This window comes from Dermacentor variabilis, chromosome 3, assembly GCF_050947875.1.
Source record: "Dermacentor variabilis isolate Ectoservices chromosome 3, ASM5094787v1, whole genome shotgun sequence".
Classification (NCBI taxonomy): Eukaryota; Metazoa; Arthropoda; class Arachnida; order Ixodida; family Ixodidae; genus Dermacentor; species Dermacentor variabilis.
In genome coordinates, this window is record NC_134570.1 from 184,381,745 (window position 1) to 184,406,623 (window position 24,879).

General features: G+C 46.6%; 1 protein-coding gene across 1 annotated transcript in view; it reads right to left on the reverse strand.

The window, feature by feature from the left end:
• Window positions 1–209: 209 nt before the first annotated feature.
• LOC142574357 (uncharacterized) overlaps window positions 210–24,879 on the reverse strand; it is a 96,444-nt gene continuing 71,774 nt past the window's right edge. The window contains exons 4-5 of the mRNA XM_075683462.1: window positions 10,669–10,734; window positions 210–448 (exon numbers count right to left, since the gene is read on the reverse strand). Of these exons, the coding sequence (XP_075539577.1) occupies window positions 326–448; window positions 10,669–10,734 (189 nt within the window). The 3' untranslated portion in view covers window positions 210–325. The remainder of the gene's footprint in view (window positions 449–10,668; window positions 10,735–24,879) is intronic.

The following is a 24,879-nucleotide window of genomic DNA, read 5'->3' on the forward strand; positions in this document are numbered from 1 at the left end:
GCAACGTAATTCATAAGTGAACAGCGCAGCGCATGACACAAAGACCGGAAATCACCTTACACGTCGGCGCGTACTGTCGGCGAATCCGCCAACCCTCGCCTCTGCAAGGCCACTGACACGTCGTGTGGTCGACGCTGGTGTGATCTCACTAAAAATGGCAAGGGTGCACCTTTGAAAGATGTTTCAGAAAAACGATTTAGGAAGCCGAGTAAACATGTGAACATTTATTGGAAAGGTGACACATATAACCACATTACCGCAACATATGTGCTCTGAGGGAGAGAGGCACCCGCCGATCCAGAGGAATTAATACCATGAGGATGCATCAGCGTCCGTAGCTTTCGCACTGGGGATTCTTGACACATGTGCCACCGCGGCATGTCCCACACAGTTCGCATGTTGCCGCCGGGACTTCCTTTGCTTGGCTGCCCCAGCTTTGACAAATAATCTTGAATACAAAAAAAGAATAAAATTTCAAAAATCACAAATGCTGCACGTCAATTACTCAACGCAATGGCGCCCATTCGTTTGCCTCTGTTTGAACTAAAATAACGCCTCCAGTAACCTATGATTGCATTGCTGAATGAACGTGTTTTACATCAGCTCTCTGAATTTTCACTAATTGCGCCGATTATTCCATACGGACCTTCATGAAAGTGCATCGATCGGATGTGGGAACATACGTGGACCACCGGCATAACGAATTCCGAGGTGGGGGTTCATTTATTCGGTAATTAGAGCTGAATTTGTGACCCACGAGGAGTGCCCACAGGCCTCGGCTTCGCCCGACGGAAGCGGTAGGCATACCCTCAGGCGACATCGAGCCGCAGCCAATTACCGACCAATCGCTAATTTAGCAAGCAGAAACTGACCCAATATATCCACCGCTATGAGAATTCAGGGCGATGGTGAAGGGATTTCGCCGGATCAACTCACGGGAGCCCAGGGGTGGAAAACTGCCAGCGAGAAGTTGAAGCAATGGAGCCACGCAAGCCAAGATGGCGCCGAAGCCGCGGCTCACGTCAGCAACAGACGTGGCGATGACTTCGATGTCACCACAGGCAAGAGATTCTGTCACAGGATGAAGCGAGTAAACAAGGGCAAGCTGCTCAAGGGCGCCAGAATGCCAGAGCTTTCGCGCGAAGACGTGAATATTGTAATGCGGCCAGACAGCGGGCTTCACGTGAGCGACGTGGTGCGGGTCGAAATCAGCAGAGCCATTACTGGGGCGGCCAAAGTCGGTGCAATTGCAACAAGAGAAGAAGATATTATTTGTCCAAACCATCAGCAGAACATACTCGTCGTGAGTACCTCGAAGAGGGAGCACGCCGACAAGTACGCCATGGTGAAACTCATCGACATTTGAGGGACGTCCCACGGGGTGAGGGCTTACGAATCGGCGCCTCACCAAACACTTAAAGGAGTGATACGGGGCATACCGCTACAGGGCACCACCCAAGAAATTCAAGACCTAGTGGTGCACAAACACAACCCGACGGCGTTGCAGGCGAAACGGATTGGCAATACCAGGTCCGTGGTGATCGCCTTCAAGGGACCCAAGCTTCCCAACTACGTGCGTTACGGGAACCTGCTCGTTGAATCCTCCCTGCACCACAAGCACATCGATGTCTGCTACCAGTGCGGCCGCGTTGCCAGCCTGGACAGAGGGCATGCGTGCGTGCCGAAGTGCGGCCTGTGCGGCGGTAAGCATCTCACCGCCGACCGGGTCTCTAAGGCAAAATTTAGGACGCCGTACGTGGTGCGGCGCCGGCGCTGAGAACGGCACCGGGCCCACAACTACAGCAACCAAGAGGAAAAGGTCCTGCAAGGCGACTCCAAAGCAGCACCTCTTTTCGGAGCCGTTGGAGAATGTCGACCGGAAAGGCGGCCACCAAAGCCGCCGACAATCGAGATACCGTGCCCGAAGCGTACCGAACGGTGCCGACCAAACGCGAACGGCTGGCTCCGAGGGTGGCCGCCGCTGGAAGACGGCGGGAAAAGGAGGCAGTCGAAGCTCGAGCAGAAGACGCCCGGGATCCCGTTCGAGGTCTCGGACCAGATGGAAAACTCGGGGTGAGTCCCACCAACGAGGGGTACTCGCCAAGAAAAAGATGGGCTAGCCCGAGAGGCTTTCCGTCGCTCTAGGGAACCACAGAAGGTTTCTACCCCTCAACCCTGCCCCACCTCCCTCCTCTAACCAGAACGCCGCAACACGTCAAGAGTGTGGCGAATGTACAAGACTGAAAAGATTAATCGAAAGGCGAAACACCCAGATTCAGAAACAGGACGTGCAGATCAGAGCACTCATGAGTAAAATAGATGCGCTATCTAGCGGCAGCTCAGCGACTAAAATAACCAAAACGACCACGGCGCCCGAGGACGCCAACGAGAAACGCAAGGTGTCGTGGAGAGGTTTCCCCTCATCCCGCCAAGAGCGGAGAGGAGAGACGCAGCCCAGGCAACAAGCATTGAATGTTCAAGAAGCGATGGACGCTGAAACCACTGTTGACTACGAGATCGCAGCAGCGGCACCACAAACGTCACATCAACAACAGCATCCACCGCAAGGGGGCAAACTGGCAGCGATACGCGCAGCCACCAATCAAATCAACGCGAAGGTCGGCAATACGAATGCCTGGCTAGAGGCCTTAGAAGGTGAAAAAAGATCCTGTTAGTCAAGCACGAACGACTGGCGGCGAAAACAGTAACGATAACCCTGAAGAACAAGTTCGCAGCGCTAAAGAAAGAAAGTGCCAATAAAGTCAAGGAATCGATCGCGAACAAGCGCGGTCGCATCGAAACATCAATGAAGATGACGCAAACGCCGAACAGTAAAAAGTAAATCCGCGGGGGCGGGGGGGGGGATAACGATCGTTTAACTGTGGAATTGCAGGGGCATCCGCACCAAGGAGGCCGAGTTACAACTTCACATAGATGGGCTCGACCAGAAACCGGATATGATCGCGTTGCAAGAGATGCACGGCAGACCCAGACTGCCGGGATACGTGACCTATGGTACATGGATCCGACGGAAGGCGGGATGGCGTTTCTGGTGCCCACCAACATAAAAGCCACCGAGCACCTCACGGCGCAAAGGGGCTGCAAACACACGCTGGCCGAGGTCCACACATGGACGATTGGCAGTGCCGAAAACCTGTTTGTGATGAGCACATACTGCAGGCCGTTACAAAGGCAGCACGACTTATAAACAACAGTGAGCCAGGCGAAAACGTTGGCGGGGAACTGGCCGCTCCTGGTCCTAGGCAACTTCAACGCCCTTCACACTACATGGGGTTACGAATACCAATCTAAACGAGGTAAGGTCCTAGCAAAGGCAATGGACGACCAAGAAATGGCGCTCCTTAATGAACCAGGCATCGTCACCCGAAAGGGAAACAGCGTCAACAGGGACACCACACCCGACCTGTCGTGGATGGCGGGCTCTCTAGAAGTGGCCTGGCGGAACCAAGACGCAGACCTGGGCTCCGACCACAGCATCATAAGTGTAATGATCAAGGAACCAAGGTTCCTGGCGTACCACGGCAAAGCCCGGACCACCGACTGGGACCGAATGCGCAACCACAAGGACGAAGAAAACGAGGCCTCAGGAGAAAACGCGAAGGACGCCAGACATCAAACGTACGCAGAATCGGCCCGAGAACAAAAGGTCGCGCTCGACAGATTTACTCACGAAGTAGTGGCAACGATGCAGACGCCCTTCGTCGATGCTAAGCTCGCACACATGTGGGCGTTGCGGCACTCGCTCACACGAAGATGGAAGCGTCAACGTCGGAACAAAAACTCGACAAACGCATCGCGAGACTCAATAAACACATCGCTGAGTACGCAACCAAGCTTTGCCGAGAGAACTGGATGAGTACGTGGGACGAGCTGCAGGGAAAGATGTCGGCGCGGAAACCTGGTGCCTGCTCAGACACCTGATCGACCCGTTGAGCAGCAAGACCGCAACCAACCGCAACCTCACCAAAGTTCTGAACGCTTAGGATGGCAACGACCAAAGGCTCATTGAAGACCTCAGGGCGATCTACCTCAAGACGGAGAGAGGGCGATTTCCGATACCGGAGGAGTACGGGGGACCAGAAAATCCGGCATTGGAAGAACCGTTCACCATTACGGATTTATTAACAGCCATAAACGAGAGTAATAAGACGAGCGCACCCGGAACGGACGCCATTACATACAAGCTGCTCAACAACATGAGCGATGCGGCGGCACGCGGGCTCCAGGGTCACATCAACAGAACCTGGGAAAGCTCGACGTTGCCTGCAGAATGGAAAGAGGGCGAGGTACGGTTCATACAGGAACACGGCGAACCTCTGACGATCGAGAACATGCGCCCGATCTCGCTCACGTCCTGTGTGGGCAAGGTCATGGAAGGCATGGTTCTCAGAAGACTTCAAGCACACCTGGCGAGACTAGTCAGATGCCGACGACCATGTGTGGATTCCTGCAGCACCTGAGCACACAAGACGTCCTGATCCAACTACACGAACTAGTGATTAAGAGAGCAACGAGACACGCGCTCCGGGGTATACTGGCTTTGCACCTCAATTGCGCCTTCGACAATGTACCCCCGCCAGCGTGCTCGAGAAGCTGTGCAAGACTGGGTGTGGCCGCAAGACGCGCGCCTATATTAAAGATTGCCTAACCAATAAACTGGTGACTACCCGGATAGGAGAGGAACGGTCTGAACCTGTGGAGCTCTGAGACAGGGGTACCCCACAGAGGTCGGTACTGTCACCTCTGCTTTTCAATCTGGTCCTCCTGCCCCTGCCTTAACTACTCAATCAGAACGAAGGCGTGGACCACACGTTCTATGCCGAAGATCTAACGGTGTGAACGAACTGCGCGGGTCCGATGCCTGGGCGGAGGAAGCCCTGCAGAGAGCAGCAACGACTGTTCACGAGTATGCCACGCCCTCCGGCCTGAGCTGCGCTCCACAGAAATCGGAGCTTCTCATGGTACAGCCCGGGAGACCAAAGAAAGAGCCATCGCTGAACATAATTATCACCATCGACGGCACAGAGATCAAGCCAACGTAGCAGATCCGGATACTAGACTTCCTGTTGCGCAGCGACGGCAAGGCGCACGGAGCGTCAACAAAATGAGGACCACATCAGAGCAGGTCCTGATCATGATCCGGAGAGTCACGAACCGGAACAGAGTGATCAAAGAAGAAGATGCAGTGCTCCTGGTGCAGGCATTCGTTGAGTCACGCGTAACGTACTCCGCCCCATATCTCCAGCTTACGAAGGTGAACCGCGGGACACTGAACACGACGATAAGGAAAGCAGTCAAGCTCGCCATGGGCATCCCAGTCTACTCGTCCACGCAGAAGTTGCTGGACATGGGTGCACACAACATGGTGGAAGAGCTGGTGGAAGCACACATATCCCACCAGAGAGTAAGGCAGAGCCGGACAGAGCATGGCCGGGCCGTCCTATGCAAGATAGAACGGGAATTTAACAGCAACTGACAGGGGAGTCGCTCCCCACAACGTGGAGAGAGATTATTAAGACCAAGCCCTCCCCCGGAACATGCAGACGCTCTGCGCGGGCCAAGGCGCTGGCTCGACAACTGAAGAGGACCCCGAGGTTCTCTACGCGGACGCCTCGCTTCCCGAGCACGGCACCAGAGCAGCGGTGGTCGTCACCATCATCGATAAAGTGGTCACAGGCGCGTCGATACGGACGACGAATACAGTCGAAGCAGAAGTTGCCGTGGCCCTCGCACTCGCACAACCGGGTATGAGAACCGTGTTAATGGACTGCAAGACCGCCTACGCAAGCTACCACAAGGGTAACATCTCTCCCGCGGCACTAGCGATCGTCATCAAGCCGGTGAGCAAGGGCCGTTGAGCTCGTGTGGGTCACGGCTCACTTACTTGTGGCAGGCAACACACTCGCCGACCACTAGGCCCGAGAACTGTCTACCCGGGCCGGCGACGAGCCAGAGCTACCGCAGGCCGTGACAAATTACAAAGACATCACTCAAATGTACAGAAGCGGCAGACGTAGGCTTCCCCGTCCGCATCCGCAACTCAGCCGGAGGCAGCAAACGATCGTGCCACGCACGCAAGTGGGGTCGCCAGCGCATCCCGGGCTCTTGCATAAGATGTTCCGAAGAGCGCATGACACTTCATGCCCGTTTTGCAAACGATCACAAGGCACCCAGCTCGGGCTGGCGGCCAGGGGCCAGGAACTGCTGGACGCATATGGGACCTGAGAAGAAGGTTCCATCTGGTGCCAGCACGCACCAACCTTTACTAAGGGCTCAATAAAAGGTGAGTCGCTCTCTCTCTCTCTGCTGTAACCAATGCCATCTTGTTAGTGTATGCGATCTTGATGACATTTAGACTAAAACGAATAATAAATCCTTACGGAGTTCATTATATTTCATACAAACTGTTACCCTCCATACGGAGAATTTATCACGCTCGCTTATAGTCGGGAGGCAACCTCTTTTAAGGAGTGCTGTGGGGGAATTATAACAGTTTTACTAGTTATCAATGAATGTTATGGCTTTTCTCTGTATTTCTTCTAAAAGCAGTATGCCCTGTTTGGTATAGGGGAACCAACAGGCAATACATTACATCAAAATATGAATAACCGATCTTATAGACTTGTTAGTATTGTAGTCAACAAGCTATAGTTAAGCATTACAGAGATTGTGACCTTCCTGGGTCATCCCTGAAAATACACAACCAAGAGGCAAAAAATGAGTAACAAAAGGTACATCGAAACCAATTCAAAACAAAATGCGCTGTCTGTAGGCGATCTTTAATATAACGATAAATACTAATCGACATGTTGCTCAAGCGTAGGAAGAAAAGTGTTATGCGTGCAAATCAAACATCTTAATTAAATGAATTCCAATCTCTGATTGTCTGGGGAAAGAATGAATACCTGAATATGTTCGTGTGGAACCAATAGTCAAATATATATCTTTGGTGTTTAGTTCTATTGCTTCGTCATTCGAAGAAATATATATGTGTACTTTTCTAAGGCTTGTAGCGCAGCTCAGAACGAGCAAAAAAGGTAAGGTGGAAGGGGTAATGAAAAGGGACGGAGAACAGGATGACATACCAACTCGCGCAAACTGCCACGCTTTTAATATATATGTACGACTATCTAGCAAGTAGCCCCCATTAAGGAGGTGGAATAGAAACCTAAGGCATAAGTATTTAACACGCTCGCAAATAGTCGGGAGGCAAGCTCTAAAGGAGTGCTGTGGAGAAATTATATTAGCTTTGCTTGTTATAAATGAATGTAATGACTTTCCTCTGTATTGCTCCTATGAGTTTTATGCCCTGCCTAGTATAGGTGAACCAACAGGCAATGCTATATTCTAAGGGCCGAAAGAATGAGGTGTAGGCTAGCATTTTAGTGTCAGGTGGGACAGATTCTAAAGAGCGTCTAAGCGAACAAAGCGCTGAAAATGCCTTAGAAGATATATGTGACACACATTTGTCCCATTTGATATCAGATGATGGAACAATGCCCAAGTATTTATAATCATCTACAATGTTTAATTTGTGCTGTTCGATTGTGTCGGCGAATTCTAGAGTGCAGTTTTGTCTGCTTACTCTAATGAACACATTCTTGTCTAAATTAATCTTCATTTGCCATGTCTGACGTCAACCTATTATTTGCACAACTTCGTAATTTAGGGTTACTGGAACGTTGTTAACTAATTTTCGTATATATAATACAATCGTCTTCAAAATGCGCACTGTTGATTTCATCTTATCTGTGATGTCATTGATGTATAGTAAAAAGAGCATTGGTGCTGAGACTCTCCTCTGCGGTACGCCGGATGACGCCTCTACCCATCTGATTGCTCATGCTCGATTTCAACGAATTCCTGTCAATCTGAAAGATAAGCTTTTATCCAGGTTATTAAACTTCTAGATTCGAGAACGTGATGTAGTTTGCCCAGGACTTCAGGATGTGATACCCGGTAGAAGTCCTTTGATGGATCTAAAAATATATCAGCCTGGTCGTAGTTATCATTCATTAAAGCGAGATCATGCATAGTTTGTATCAGGTGCGTAACGATCGACAGTCCTTTCCTCAAACCATGTTGGTTGTTCTTGAGGAAGTTATCAGTTTCCGCAAAGTTAGGATGTGTTTTAGTATGATATGCTCAAGAATTTGCAAGGTGTTCAAGTTAACGAAATTGGTGTGTAATTTGATCGGCTTGTTGCGCCTCCCAATAATAGAATCGGAACAATCTTTTCTTGTCTTTCGGCACGTCAGACGATGCTAGAGATCTTTTTTAAAAATATGTAAGAGGTATTTCTAGACCCATACTGCGTATTTCTTGAGAAAGTTATTTAAAATTCCATCTGGGTTGTAAGACTTTAATGTCAATGTTAAGCAGCAGTGAGAGTACAGCCGATTCCTTACGCTCTAGATCACCGAGTATGCTGCCGGTTCTGTTTAGCTTATGGCATAACTCTGGTGAAGTTCCACTGTTCTGAACAAAAACGGATTTGAAATACTTATTAAACGGACCTGCTCTTTGAAAAGCATCCTTCACGGGAAAATTGCAATGCTTATGTGTGTTCGCATTTAAACATTCCAAAATATTTTAGAGGCCGTCTTAATGAAGTTTATAAGCGTTACGTTTATCTACGTTAGTTTACCCCTTTTATGGCTGCTCTCAAAACATCCGCTATTTCGCCAATTTTCTCAGTGTAGCAAGCACTTGATGCCTTGTTCTTAAGTTTGCTCAGCCTTGACATATTAAGTTTCAAATGTAATATTTGCATTGTAATCCAGGGGTTTCTTTTATGCACTTTCTTTTTTTAACGGGTACAGACACTGATAAACACTGCTGTAAATAGCTTCTAAATTTCGACCATAATTCATCTAGTGTAGCAGAGCTATCATGAAAAGAAGGCTAGAAAAAAGGGGGAGTGATAACCAAAAGGTCGACAATACTGACATCGTCCACATTTTCCCGATCATATATTCTTGTGATCAATATTTCTCACTGCGCTGACGACGGCAGTGATCGACAACATTTGGTTGCCTTGTGGTCAAAAATTCTGTCAATAACTTCCATGGATATCCCCTTTACAGGAATGTTTTCACTGACAAACGTTAGATCAAGAATTGTGCTGCTCGTCAATGTGACACGGGCTGGTTGCTGAATGGTTTGCTTTAAACCGATAATGAAAGCCCTATCAAGCATCGCCTCAGGGCTGTCTTTATCGACAACACCAGCATCGTACGATTTCTATCTTATGCCTGGTAGATTGCAATCCCCAGTAAGGACAACCTTTTTGTCCCCGTGAAGGTGACACTTCACGAAATTAGATAAGATATGTAATGGCTCTGAGCCAGAATTTGGTGCTCTGTACAGTGTGCCAACATAAAAGGAATATACGCCGATCATGATCCTACATAAGAGTGCTTCTGCACTGGTAATATTGGGTAAGGGTGTGGCCTGAACGTCGTCTTTTACAAAATCGCGACACTACCGCCACGTGTCCATCTATCCTAACAAAGAACTATATAGCCTATAGGGAATATATTGCGGGTCAAGATATCTGATGAGAGCCAAGTTTCACTTCAGAATAATTAGTTTTTTCTGAACTTAGCAGGTTCCCGTTCGGCTCTTCGAGGAGACACTCTTTAGTCACATTTTCTCGTTTATTTGTTTGTCCCATGCAAAGAGATCATCATTTACTTTGATCTTAACGTAGAGGAGTCTGACATTTTCATGCTTTTCTCGATTAAATTTGCAACCATCCCAAGGTTTCTTTTTCTTATGTTGCGTCTTATGTTGCGTATGTTGTATAGACTGCGTACAGTCAGAGAAAATTATTCACTGACCGTGATTTTGGAACCCTTAAGACAAAAACACTTCTTAAGTATCATGACTTTGTATCTCTAATCGAACACGCTTGCTTTTTAGCAATATCTGCAATTAATTTTCTTGTCTGACGAGACGCCGCTGCCCTCGTTGATCAAGTACGCGCTTATCTAAAGCTCCAGGAAATCGCATCATTATTTAGTAATGTACTACTCTTGATGAAAGCGGAACAAGCACCATACAAAGGAAGAGGCGCAAATAGTGCTGACTATCAGGTGAATGGTTTTATAAAACATTGCATGGCAGGTGGGGAGGCACAATGACAATCCATATTAGCTACCCTAAGAACCAGGCAGCGAAAGAGATGGCCTAGCGGTAGGTAGAAAGCGACCTGTTAGTGTAACGAATACTTCGAGAACCTCACGAGACATCTTACCTTTATCACTTAGATATGACTACAGCTTAGTAAAATACCGAGGCGCAGCCGCATTCATAATAGTTCAAGGATGGATTACGTGATGACCAATTCTTTGGAAAAGCTGAATGCTCGAACAGCCTATACTTTCGAAGGCTGTAATCTGCCTGCAATGTTGGTTTGATGGATATAATGCTGAAGTTGATATTCACTGTGCTGCCCATACTTTATATATGTCATGTTTTCTTGCACTGCCCATATAATAAAAATTCGTGGAGCCCCCAACCATACTTCTTCAATATTATATTAAGTGCAACATTCTTTGCCGACTAAGGCGACAGCAGATATAGTAAAAAGGAAGGTATTGAAGGTCGATTTTTTCGATGTTGAAAAAGCTAAAGTCTACTTACGTAACAAACCGTTCCATCTGGCAAATATCTTGCCCCTTCGCAGGTCTGGTTGCAATCAATCATCATCTGCGAAAAAGCAATCACTATTTCTTACAATCTCCTAGCCCAGGCTTTTACTTACACCAGACAACAGAGTATGATAGATGGCAGCGCTAACATGTCACCTTTAGGCTCACTATAAGGAATAGTCCTCCCTTTCCGGCTGAGTTTACATGCATATGGCAAGGGGGAACCAGCACCGATCAAGAGGGCCTAGAATATTTTTAACGTAAAAGTAAAATTGGCTGACCCCATACAGCAGGAAGGCTACGAAAATGTTGAAATAATTTGAGTCATAGCAGACGAGCGCTTGTATCAATGCTTGTTTCGCGCCGATGCACCAAGCTTGGCATGCGGTCGTACGTTCCAGCAGGCCCGTGCCAAGTCAGGTTCAAGGCTGGAGACATGTACCACATTGTAAGGCGCCAATTTGGTGACCCAGAACCGCGGCATGTGCTCCTAGACAATGGTACTTCCGCTCGGTAGGCTATGTGTTGCGGTGCTGGCGTCGATGCGTGACGTGTGAACCTTGGTTGCCTGTACCATTGACAGCATCCGTTAAATAATTTTACATTGCAAGACTGAAGGTCTGTAATTTCAAAACCTGCTTGGCCAACTTCTGCCACTGTGTTGAGGTAGAAGGCGTAATGACGACGGCACTACGAGAGTAAGATCACGAGGCTAGGATGACGCAATGCAACAACCACGACGGCATCACTACCAAAAACAAAGGCATAGTGGCACAAGCAGCTAGACAACTTGGGCCATATGACCGGCGTAAGATAGATAGATAGATAGATAGATAGATAGATAGATAGATAGATAGATAGATAGATAGATAGATAGATAGATAGATAGATAGATAGATAGATAGATAGATAGATGCAAAGATTGCTATTCGCATTATGAATGTAAAGGATGACAATGCGACGCAAGGGGATTGAAAGTAGCTGAGCTCTGGCATGCGAAAGCAATGCCCCTCGTCTCTCGGTAGAAATGAACTCAGCCGGAATACGCCGCGACCATTTCGCCGGACACTTAGTGTATGGAGCCCGTCAATGTGTAGGCTAAGTCATTCAAGTGCTGCACTTCCCATGGTCCAGTGCTTGTTGCCAATTTGTGTACGGTTGCTGGGAAGGCTTGGAGCCGAAATAGCGGAAGTCAGTTTCGTTCCCAAGTTTTCTATCAATACGGTAATTCGTCTTCTAGGATTTTCCAACGGCGTAACGCCATTAGGAACATCTCAGGCACTAATCTTTAGTGTCCCTTTGTTTTCCTGACAGCTTTCTGAACAATGTGGAGACTAAGAAGTTGCCTTGAGCTCACGAGATACTAGTGATCCAATTAGCTTACTCCCGTGTTTTGATTCTGTCTTAGGTGGTTTGGGAGGAGGAACCAAGGTATTTAGCGAGCTTTGGCCCACTCCCTAATGTTGTAAACGTAGGAGTGGTGCTCTTCACCTTCCGTTGTAACGAATGTATTACGTCAGATAAAATGCTCTCCTGTATATAACTGCCTGGCAATAATTTTACAGGAAAGTGTTTTATGCAAAGCCCCACTGAAAGATTTTGTTGCATGTACGTGCGTCAGAGAGTCATCGTCGTGTAACTACGCGAGCTGCCGAGATGTTGCCTACCTAATGCTTTGTGTAGTAGGCATAAAATGGTTAGGGTATGTTTGTTAATAAATTAAATTGCTATTCAGGACGTGCAGTTGATGCGATGAGGATAGATGATTATAATTTATTCTATCACTGAGTAATCTTGTTCACAGTAAATCCTAAAGCATGATCAGCCAGAAAGGTAGTAAAATGATAGTCCTTAAATGTGTATTTGCGGTCACACTTCACTTTCTTTTATCTAGCGAATTGTTCGGAAAGTATGCGCCGAAAGATTAGAAGTACTCGTTTTTATCTTTATGTAAAGTGCCATTGTTTTTCAAGTATGAAGCGTCTGTCGCGTCCCATCCTCTATCGCGAGAAGTAATGATGGTGAGGACACTAGTAGAAGATGACAGTTTTGCCCCCAAGGAAGCTAGCTATGTGGTCTTGAGGAAGCGAGGAAGAGGTGAAGAAACATTATTAAAAGAATAAAATAGAGTGCTGTTGTGTTGAGCGGCCACCTTAGTCTGGCTGATATACGTAAAACAGAATGCCTTAAAATATTTAGAACAGCTTCATTTATGCGTGGCACCTGCAAAAATGGCTATTATCTCTCTTCAGAATTTCTACCCATTTGTTTATGAATATATTGATATCCTTATTGATCTGAACTGTAATACTGCTTGTTCTGCAGCGCAATTAGGTTATTAGCATTTTTTTCCGGGAGTGCTTTGAATGAAACGCATTTCTGCAATAACCCTTCTTCTTTAATGGCGTGTCTGAATCTCACCAAAGTAAATGTGGGTTTGCGGTCTCATATGCTCCAAAATGTTTATCTGCTACATTTGAAGGCTGCTGAATAAACGCGCAAGTAAACCAACGGTCCTTCCACAGCGGGCAGAATTATTTTCAAACAAATGCTCCGGTTCAGCGATGTGTTAATAGGTTACAACATGTGAATGGTGAAAATTATACATCATTATTGGCAGATACTTTTAATTCGCAATAACATGAAATGTTTGAGCCTGAACTACGCATTGCATGTTAAACTTTAGGCGTCCCACAGCAAGGTGGCGAAATTTGAGTGCATTTGGTGCGGGAGAAAATTGTATTTTAATTTTGATTATCCCAGTGAAGCAAGCAGCAATGTCGCAAGACACTGGTGACGAACTCAAATTTCACCGCCGTAAACGGCTCCCTCAGAGCAACGGACGCCGATCTCGAAGGTCATGTTTTAGTCTATTTCAAGAGCCAGGTGCGTTTGCAGTACCTGGAAATACGTCATGACTGTAATCCGTCGTTCAGCTTTTGTATTTGGGTTTTGCACTCTGCTGCTGTTTCTCGTCGCACAGTTGACGGAATTGTGGGCGAAGTTTAACTATAACGCCCTTGCTGCGCCGTTCAGTGCCAGAGCTTGCGCTGCAAAACTTTTTATGTGGTCCTTAACTGTCTCGGAAGAGACGACACAACGGTGACACTGCACTTCCTGATGTCACACTATTGAGTAAAACGGTCCACTGAAAGCCTAGTTCTGATGACAACTTTGCTGACTTCATAGTCCTTTGACGTATCAGGGATCTGGTTAGCTATGTATACGTCTAGCGAAAAGTGGCAATTTCGTTACTTTGGATTGCCGTAGTGAGTGGCAAAGGGTATCGAAATCTAGGTCGGAATGTCACACAACGGGATAAATAGTATCACCCTCAGTAAATATAACGCAACGGTTGTAATTAGTCTCAATAGAGTAGAATATTACGTCAATTGTACAAGAGACTGCGCTTTCGTCTGGGTCGGTCCACTGTGCCTCTTCGTCAAAAAAAGTGTGTCAACTAAAGTCATCGCCGTCGACTGGAAGGAAGACAATGCGAGTTCATAGGCGCGTAAAAAAGCGAATAAAAAGCCCCACGTGAAAGAAAGAGCATCAAGATAAAGAAAGTGTCTTACAATGGAAAACAGAAAATAATGCGAAGAATGCAAATCTATCACGCAATTAGGGAGCATGCATTATCATTCAGAAAGATAGCATTTACACGGCCTTTTCATTTATCCTGCATCACTAAATGCTTACAGGCTACAAACATTGCAACGACAAAAGCAGGTCCGCGCCTGCGCTCCGATTGATCGCTATGGCCAAAGGTGTGACATGCATGCTTGCATGGAAGCGGTCACGGTCAGCGTTAGAAAGAAGCATAAAAGGGTGACAGATCGAATGCGCTTCTTCGAACCTGCGTTAACTGAAGCTGTTTTCAAACTTTTCAATTCAATGGTATGAAAAGAGACGAATGATGCGTGTAATATTATTTTATTTTAAAGCACGTGCCATAAAGAAAGTTTGTCGTTGTTAGCGGGTCTACCATATCAGGTTTTCTAGTTTGGTCATCGCAATGAAGCAAACGTAAAATTTTAATTACGTTTTCAGGCTTTATGTAAACTGTAAAAGTTGACCTGGTTTTACGGCAGCATCTGCTGGTTATCTTTGACGGGACACTTTTCCGTATATAAGAACGGTGCTTTCCTTAGAACTCACAGCTGTCGAGTGCTGTCGTATTTAGAAAACGGAATGAATTGTATGCCGAATTTGCAGTATACGGTTCAACCGCTAAAATACAGCCGTTTGCCGCTTTGAGAAATTTAATAATTTGCATATTGAATCTGTGCTATAGAGTTCAAGCGTTAGAATAAACATGCTTGCCGTATAGCGAAAACAGGAGACGATGTGTGCTGAATCTGTACCTGGGAACTTTTGAGCCCGGTAGTAATTATTCTGTAGTGCAAACGTCATGAAGGCAGCTGATAGGCCAAGCAGCTGGTCGCTATTGAGAAAATTGCATTGCCAACACATTGATATAGCTGAAAATGTAAAACACTTTTCCCTCTGTCATATGAGTGAATTGCATATCCTATATAGAAATAGGCGTAAAAATTTCATTCTCTAGTTCTTTAGGTCACAGCAGCAATTATATATTCTTCAACCACTCTTGTGGCGCTCCTTCCGGTGAAAATCGTTCTTGACCCTACACGCCTTGCAAGGATTAACTTCCGGCTGTAAGGAGAAACAAATATCATTGGCGAATTTTCAACCCAAAGAAAGCGGCAAGAAAGCATAATCACAGTACATGACAACGCGGTAACTAATGTGTTAGAAAAACATGAACATGGATCAACCTTACAACGAGGGATGTTGCTGTAGCCGACGTCTAGGCAACGGTACTTCTCATAAGGGCAGCAATTACTTTGTTTGGCAGCGTTTTTTTGTTTGAATAGCTGACTCCGCCTTATGCTCATTGCGGGACAAGCTGGTGCATATAGTTGGTCAAGAGAAGCTGAAGTGTTAAAATAAAGGAGGGAGGGGTGTGTTAAGCAGCTATTGTGATAGAGCGGGTAGAGTATTGCTGTCAGTTCTTACAAAGAGTACGCGCTACTAAAACAGAGAATGATCCACACATGTAAGCAAGCATTAATCCAATAGAAGTAGGCTTCCCAGAAATTACTATAAGAATTAAGATAAACTGTTTGTACATTTGGAAAACAAGTAATAAAGAATTAAGAAAAATAAACGTTTATCAACATGTGTTTTGGTGAAGATCATGGAAATAGCACATGAAGGCAGATTACGAATGCACATTTTGTCAAAAACCAATGAAGAGGAATGATGTTGACGAAATATTAAAGAAAAAGAACCTCAAAATAAACTGAGTGTGGCTGAAATAGCAAAGAACGGGCTGTGAAAAAAAAATGGGACTGACGCTATGACAACAAGGTGAAAGACTCCGAAAGTATGAGCACTGCTTATATTCGTCTTCATGACTTCAACTTTCTGTTTTCCTCTTGAATTTCTGCCTATTAAGACAAATAGATTGGTCATCTTTGAAACAAGTCGATGTTCAGGTGCTGTTCAAGCTTCGACTTTATCTTATTGGAAGACACTATTGTGGTAAGTTCTGCTGAGTCAGCATTTATCTAGCTTTGCCAACCACGGGTGTGAGCTTAAAATTTAATGGTCTCAATGGGCCTGGCAAGGCATTAGCTGTCTTTTTTCAACACCGGTGTCTTCCCGATATACAGGTTGGCTGCATCTCCAGCAAACTGCAATATACTTCTTGCATCAATCAAAAGTGAAGTTTGGTAACAATTATTGAAAGAAGCAAACAGCATTCGACAATACTTATTCATGTGACGCGAAAAGGCAACCAAATTAACGGACCGCGCACCTCATACACACAATAATTACACACCACGGGTCCCATAACGCAAAACTATTTCAATACGTTTGTATTCCAATCTCGAGATGTCAAATTTGCGTAACTGCCGACGCAAGCATCGGGCGGTGACTCGCAGTGTTGTCGGAACAGACGAATCAAACGCTATCCTTGTTGATAGGAGGTCACATTTGTTTGCTTTAAAAACAAATATCGCCTACACTGAGCAGCTTATCTTATCTCATTGGCTGACAACATGCGAGTACGCTCAAGTGGAGAGGGGTTCCATGGCGCCAAACCACTGCACTGAAAATGGATAACCGCATGAAGAGGGTGGTAGCGGTGTCTGCCATTGGTCCGTTTTCCCTTACTTAGCTTGAGGTGGCTGGTGGAAAATCGCGGCGGTTTGCGACGAAAGATTGAGAATTCCGCTAAAATGGATCCTCAGCAAAGAAGACTTGGCAGGGCGAGGTCGCAAACCTTCTTAAAGTGCTCGAAAATGTTACACGGTCACGCAAAACGTTTAATTATACGCAACTAAACATACGTTGTCCGGCAGCTGCGAGTAGCCAGTTGCTGAGCGATGCGGCAGCCTTCTCTTATTCCTTTCGTAACGGGACATCCTGCTGCTATTCAGATGAAAATTTAGTTTTGTTCGGCTTATTAATGCATCTTTAATGCGTACACGTCTCACTGACGCGATGAGTTTTCGTGGTTTTCTGACGTCGCGTGACAGGCAGGCGAAGTAGGTGCACCCCGAAAACTTTTGGCTAATAGCCGAGGTGTAATGGCGAAGGAGCGTCGAATCAGAATAACTATTTTTCTTTTGTTCGGTCCAATCATGCATAAAATGTGTGCACAAGTCATTTCAGGTGGGGAGCTATAGCGGTTTTGATGACCTCGCGTGACAGAGAGGTGAAGCAGGCGGGTCCAAGAAAGTTTTTGACCAATCGCGGAGGGCTGATTGCAGAATTTGAATAGAAAAGTTAGGAATAGCTTGACGTTATAGCACCCCATATTGACGCTCATGGTGTCATTCATGCTATTATAACGCTGCGCTTCAAGTTAGGAGAATTAGGGCATCGGAGGGTTCGATCCTTTTAGTTAGAGAATCAAATATGCTTTGCAAAAATGTTGCATTCCAACTATTAAACGAGCCGATTGTGAGATGGTGATCAATACATTTTGTGTGGAAGGAGGTTGCCAACGAAGTGTCATGCAAACAAATGCACTCTTTCATGTCAATTGATATCCTTTGGTCAAACCTTATGCTCACGTGCGATCCTTGGAATTCAGAAAACAACACAATGGAAGGCAGAGTGTGTTCACTTCGTTCAACAATACTAAAAATTATTTCATCATTCATTATTCTTACTGTTCATTAAAACTTCAGAGACTTTCTTCTGTATGGGTGCTATAAACAGGCACCCGGCTTTTACGGTCACAGAAACAATAGTCTGGGCTGCAGAGAAGGAGAAATGGCTATGAAGGTTATGCAGGAGTATACCCTACCTTGACAATCCACTTCAAGTTCCAATCTGGTGGAGGATGCATACTCAAGAGTAAAAGAAACAAGTGTACCCTGATGATTACTATGGCAGACACCTTTGCACTGGCATGGACATGTAACGTTGTAGTTGCAATTATATTGCACAAGCTGTAGTTACTGAAAACTGTCGCCAGTGTACCGGCACCTAGCCTGAAAACGTGAAGATCGGTCCAATGTTAGAGGAAACAAGCGAGCACGTGGCTTGCGCTCAGCGCAGAGCCATGTATAGGAAGAGGCGAAAACCAAGCGCATGTGCGAAAGAAAGCAGGGGCAGCGCACACCTCTCGTAGTCTGCTGCCTACCTATGGCTTCGCCTGCGTTTGGCGTGCGGCTTGGCGGCCACACAGCTTGAGCCGCGGTTGCGATGAACGCGACCTAAATGTGGAAAGTTGCTCTTCACTTGTCATCCATCTAGATGCCTAGAGCATAGAAACAATCGAGCTTTCAAAATATTACTGGAAAAAGTAAGCGCTGTTTTTCAGAAGCAAGCTTCGCTTTCAGACGTTATCACCCGATCACTGCGTGTATGTAGCTTGGCGATTGACTAAACGAAATGAGTGACATCGCGTTTTGTTTTCCGCAGTGTTGCGCACAGCGTCTTTCAGTGATGTCTGGCTTCGACGCGCTCAGACTCTCGAGTTGCTAGAAGAGACGAAACACCGTGTAAACTTACTGTTATCAAATTAGGAAACGTAAACATTCGAATGTATCTTTATCTCAAAACAATAGTGAGGAAGCGACAGTAACGTATATAAGCAAATACATAGAGAAGGATTTGCAGTTACCGACAGTGTTGTTTCTGTGATTCTGTCCACGCGTTTTACGCGTTCATTCTGTAACCATCATCATCAGATCGGGTGCCCGTTTCCAAATTTTCGGTGCCTAAGTTGGTAAGTTTATGCGCCAAATGAAATTTTTTCAAGTTTAGCTGTAATTCTGCGGCAGTGATACACTTGAGAACTTGTTCGAGGCGAGTGAATTGAGAGGAAAATTTTGTAGAATATACTCCTATAGCGTCTAAGTAGCACAGACAGGTCTGCCATTTGAATCCTCTGAGAATAGAATCCATCGTCCTCTCGAAAGTTGCAGGTGCGTTGCAAAGGCTGAAAGGCATCATATTAAATTCATATAAAGCATCAGGAGTGACAAAAGGCATTTTTGTGCGGTCGGATTCAGCCATGGGCACTTGCCAGTACCCGGGGCCCAGATCTAGCGATGACAAATATGCAGCTCCTTGAAGACAATCCAGGCCGTCGTCAATGCACGGTAGCGGATATATATTTTTGCGTGAAATCTCGTTTAGTTGGCGGTAATCGACGCAAAACTTGATTGAACCATTGTTTTTACGCACCAGTACGACCGGAGAAGCCCAGTGATTGTGGGATTCTTGAATCACGTCACGTTTCAGCATATCGTCGACGTGGTTGCTGATAACGTGGCATTCAGTCGGTGATACCCGGCAAGGACGCTGGTTCAGTGGGGTCTGGTCACTATTGTCAATGCGGGGAGCGACCGTAGACGTGCACCCCAAGGAAGGTTGGTCGAGGTGAAAAGACGTTGAAGTAGTTGAACGACTTTGCTGCGCTGGGCTTGAGTGAGGGCGTTATCTATGCGGCGCGACAAAGTCTCTTGGTCACGTTCGGCGTGTGCGGTGGCAGAAGTGACTGCATCCAGACACAGTAGTGCCACATCAGAAGACGCCAGGGATAGAAAAATGGCATGAAAAGTGTCCAGCTGTCCGAGGCATTCTCCGTGGGATAGGGTTGAAGGGCAGCGAAAAGGATTGCACGCGTAAACTGCACCGCAAGCATCAGCAAGTTTGGTGACGGCAAACAGAAGTACGAGGTTCTGACGACCGCACAATCTTCAGACGGCGTAAAAACGCACTTGAATCAGTGATAGAGCCACAGCGGATGGTTACTAAGGCGGCCGAGAACGGAGAAATGAGGACGTCTGCCGCGATAACCACTTTAGGCGACGGGCATGTTGGGTCTGCGATTATGGTACTGAACGGATACAGGGCCAGTTGTGCAAGAGTGCAGTCGACTACAGCATAATATTCAGAAAGGAAGTCCCATCGAGCATAACATCATGCGACGAACGCCACAGGACAACAAATTCCACGACATACGGCATGTCTTCAATCAAAACAGGAGCGGTGCCCACGGCCAGAGGCTTAACGGGCTGAGATATTTCCGTCCGTAGTGACAGGTAAAGAACCGGTATTGCCACTTTTCTCAGTTTGCAGCACATTAGTTCACTTATCACAGAAGCGGCAGCTGCTATGTCAACAAGAGCTTTGGTCGCGTCACCATCTATAATTACTGCGATTTCATTAGGGGGCAAAGTATGAGGCCTTGAAAATTTCGATGACAGCGCAGTTCTTGCCTCACGAACTGCTGCTGTGAGTTTTACTTCGGCAGAGAATTGGACCGCCGAAGCATGGGAGAAATGGAGTGGCGGCTAGGTGAAGGTGAACGACGTGAGCTGAAGGTGGCACGACGTGAATCAGAGTCCGAAACAACAGCGTCAACATGGAGTTCTGGTTGTTGAGGTGCGTATCCAAAGTGGGGCGTGGCATGACAAAAAAACCCTACAGGGTGGAGGCAGTGGCGCACTACATGTCCAGCGATAACGCAGGCGTAGCAGACGGGGCGCTTATCGGGAGTACGCCATGGGTTGTGAGAGGGTCCAGCAGGTGGGTACGATGGTACGTGAACTGGGCATTCGGGACGTGGCGGCGAGTAGAAGCTGGCCACTGGCATGCTTAGCACTGATGGCGGTTGCGCATATGAGCGAGTAACGGCTGCAGCGTAAGTGAGAGGCCCTGTAACCTGCGTTGGTGCCGCAGGAGATGACAATGCTTCATCGACTTGCGTCTGAATGACACGACGGAACGGGTTGTCCAATGTGGTAGGTGTCTCGGGAACAGATGCCACAAGGAGAGCTGGCGGGCCACTTCTTCGATGTACTGCTGAATTTGTGGCAGTAGGGCGGAATACTCAGCTCCTGTAGGTGTGGTTTCCAAGGCTGAATTTTCCGCGGATTGCATAATGGTACGACGCGTTGAAAGGAAGTCCTTACGCAGCTCATCAAAAACTTTGGCACAGTTCGATGACTTGGGTGATTGTTCGAGGGTTCTTGGCTACCAGCATATAGAAGACATTGTCGTCTATGCGTTTCAGGACGTGCCTTATTTCCACGGATCCCGCCATTGAAGCATTCACCCGCCTACAGAAGTCGATAACGTCTTCATTATAGCTCGTGGAGGCCTCACCATTTTGTTGAGCTTGTTCAACGCAGGCGGTGTTCAGCGCGATCTTGCGCATGGCCGACCGACCGAAGAACGAATTGAAGGTTTTCGTGAACACCAACCATGTCTTAAAATAGGCTTCATTATTGTTAAACCATAATATAGCCACATCACTCAGGTAAAATATTACGTGAGTCAGCTTGGCAGCATCATCCCGCTTATGAGCGCTACAGCGTTCATACTTGGACAGCCAGTGTGCGACATCGCGATCGTCAGTACCGCTGAATGCTGGAGGGTCACGCTGCCGAACCACACCAGCCCACATGGCAGGCGCGGGGGTGGTTACGGCTTGAGAGGTAGTGGCGTCCTCAGTCGCTGCAGCGAGAGATGGTAAAGTACGGATGCGGAGTTCCAGGATGAGGAAAGGGACTACCCAGGGCGTCTACCAAATGTAACTGGCGTGTTCGTCTCAGCAACGTGGGCACGGCGTCTGGAGAAGGGCTACTAACACAAGGCAGTCAAAGCCGAAGAACCCACAGAGCGAGACAGATGAACGTCAACTTCTTTCTCTGTGCTGGCACATAACTGGCATCAAATTGCTCCGGCACAATACAAATAAAAATGGCTATATTGGCTACAAATTTGTTTTGCTTGTTTTTCTGTTTGGCTACATTTCGGCTAGCATTTCTCTACCTTTGGGCTGCGCCACCTTGCCTGACCTGGCGGCACTGACATTACGTAGGCGGACGGCGTCGACCGTCTTCATGGCAAACGTGGCGCTTGCTCGAAGCGAAGCTAACCGGGGTCGAGAGGCCTAAGCTACAGCCACGTCAGAAACACTCTATTTTTCTCATTCTTGTGATTTTCACTAGAGTTATCTAGCACCCAAGCAAATATCCATCGCAGGCAGCAAGCCGGTGTATGCTTGCACGCGTCATCAGGGCGTGCAATGGCCGACAGAAACAGACGGAACGCAGGAAGTGTGTGTTTTGTTTACACATAGCGTTGGAAGAAATATTTCAAGACGTCGACTTCAAAATTCTTGAGAATTCTCGGTTACGACGCGTGTGCGTCGCAAACGAGAATTCCGCCACATACTTGAGCTTTCTGAGCAGGACACATGTTCAGGGTGTGGCGAAATAGAAAGTTTCCAATTGGTGCACCCAGCGTACGCGAGTCCTATATATTCTTTCTATGCGGTTACTTGCCGCGAAGTAGCAAACGCCAGTCCTTTGGTACTATCAGAAGTTATGATGCGATCAGTAGCGATAAGTATTTAGTGCCTCGTTATCGCTGTCATTTTGCGTGTGCTGTGCTGCGTGTGAACCGTTTTGCCGGTTGAATTGCGCCATGGTAACCACGACATTCGAGCTGTGTTCTTGCTGTTATGAAGTGTGTTCACAAGGTGTAAATCGTGATATATAAGTGCGATATGTCAAATCTTTACTGGGTGTAAAAGTGCACGCTTTGTGCTATGCGCGTATGTACCGAAGGGGCCTGTGCATAAGTGTTGCCGATCGCGTTTTCTAATGTAGTACCCTGATAAGCCCTATCACAACGGCGTTTTCTGCTTCGTACTTGTATATTTTGCTTCAGAAGTTGTTACTACACTTTTGAAGGCGCTTCTATCGGTGGGGGAAGTTTAAGTGACATCATAATATTTACATACGTCAAGACATACAGCGCTGTCTTGAAATGTGGACACGCCTGAGAGCACAAATATCATGAAAGAAAATTTCGGGCAGCCTTGATTTTGATCGTGAGGACATTGGTGTTAATAACAGGAATTTCTAGATTGCACGAAGTAAATACCTTAATATTTCGAAATGCTAGCTGCTTGCATACTCAAGAATCCTAACTACTTGGTTTTTGCTGATGACTGAGCACCAAGTATGTCTGTGAAGACACCAGTGGCATCGCAGATGAATACGTTAAAGGTAAGAATTCGATACTTCCTTCTGATTAGGTACAAATATGCGTTTCCGGCCAAACGGGAATATGTATGTAAAAATGAACAAATAAGAGAAGTAGCAGCAAGTAAGTCAGTATCACTTATATAGGGATATACGATATTCTACTTACAGCCAGCAGAATTTTGAGAAAGAAATTGTGCCTAGGGGGATTCTTCACTGGCTGGCTATGGCCACATTGCTAATGCAGGTAGAATAAGCTAAGTGAAACCTTCCCATTACTTTGTACATCCATCCTATCCATTCTCTGGTTTGTGTCACCTATTTTGCCACGAGCCTAACGTGTAAGCCTAACGCGAACAAGAATATCACAAGTACCAGCATTATGTGCCTGGGAAGTGCTTTATTTTCTATCCTATTGTTCGTTCTACCGGCTGCCATTGCCAAATAATATGTGTTAAACTGACTTGTCCCTGCAAAGTATGTCCATTAAGTGCTTTTCCGGTCCACTTTCATCTAGCTGTAAGGTCACTGCTACCGCTCATTCATTGGTCTAGGATGTTGGGCGCTATAAGTGGCTATCTCGCTATGGGAAGAGGCGCCTCGCCATTAGTCATTCTTTAGCACGCCCATGGCCACACTGCATTGCTCCTGATAACGAAGCTGGTATCGCAATATAAATGTGCCTATTCGCTTTCATGAGAATATTATGAACACAGATTATTACTATTATGTCAGGATTAGTTATGTGATCGAAGCCACTCAATGAGGACCAACTGCTGGCAAAATCTTGAAGGGATTCTGCCGGCAGAGTTTCAGCTCCGTATACAAGATTAGCCACACTATTTTGGTCAGTGTGCTGCATTTTTCTTTCGACACAAATTTGCTACCCAGCCAGATAAGCTACTGCCAAACCATCAATTTTAGGCTCATACACATGGACACTTATTTATTTTATAATATTCTGGAAATAATTCCCAGGCAAGCTTAGATTAGCCGCATCAGCTTAACTTACGCAGTGGAGTTGGGTTTCTGCATGTGAGGAAAAGAAATCCTTGCGTAAGTAATAGGAATTAATAGGGTACAAAAAATGACAACCATTCCAATCTGTGAAAATGGAATGGCAGCGAAAGCTGACGACAGCCAAAGCTCTCAAACGTAAAGCAAAGAGCTTTCGCTGGCATTCCATCTTCGCAGAGAGGAATTGTTGCCCGGGCTCGGGATTTTCCTTTTCCTTCAGCATCGCGGGAGCGTTCTTCGTCGGTGGTCGTTTCGCGCAGGCGCCGTTTACATTCTCGATGCTGTTTCCTCCAGCGCTTCTTCGGCTGCACGAACTATACGTGTCCGCCCATCAATAAAGCAGCTGTTTTTAGCGCCCATACCTGTCCTGCTTATATGGTGCGATAACAATGAGGTAAAGCTATTTTTCACTGAGAGCGTTCTAATTATTTCCGCATTTTGACATCTGCGCGGCGGAAGTGCACCCGTGTATGAACACACAAAAAGCAAACAATACAACCCATTGTGTATGCTTTGTTAAAAATCACCATCATCACACCATCAGCCAATTTTATGTCCACTACAGGACAAAGGCCTCTCCCTGCGATCTCCACTAACCCTGTCCTGCTGCACCAATTCCAACTAGCACCCGCGATTTTCCT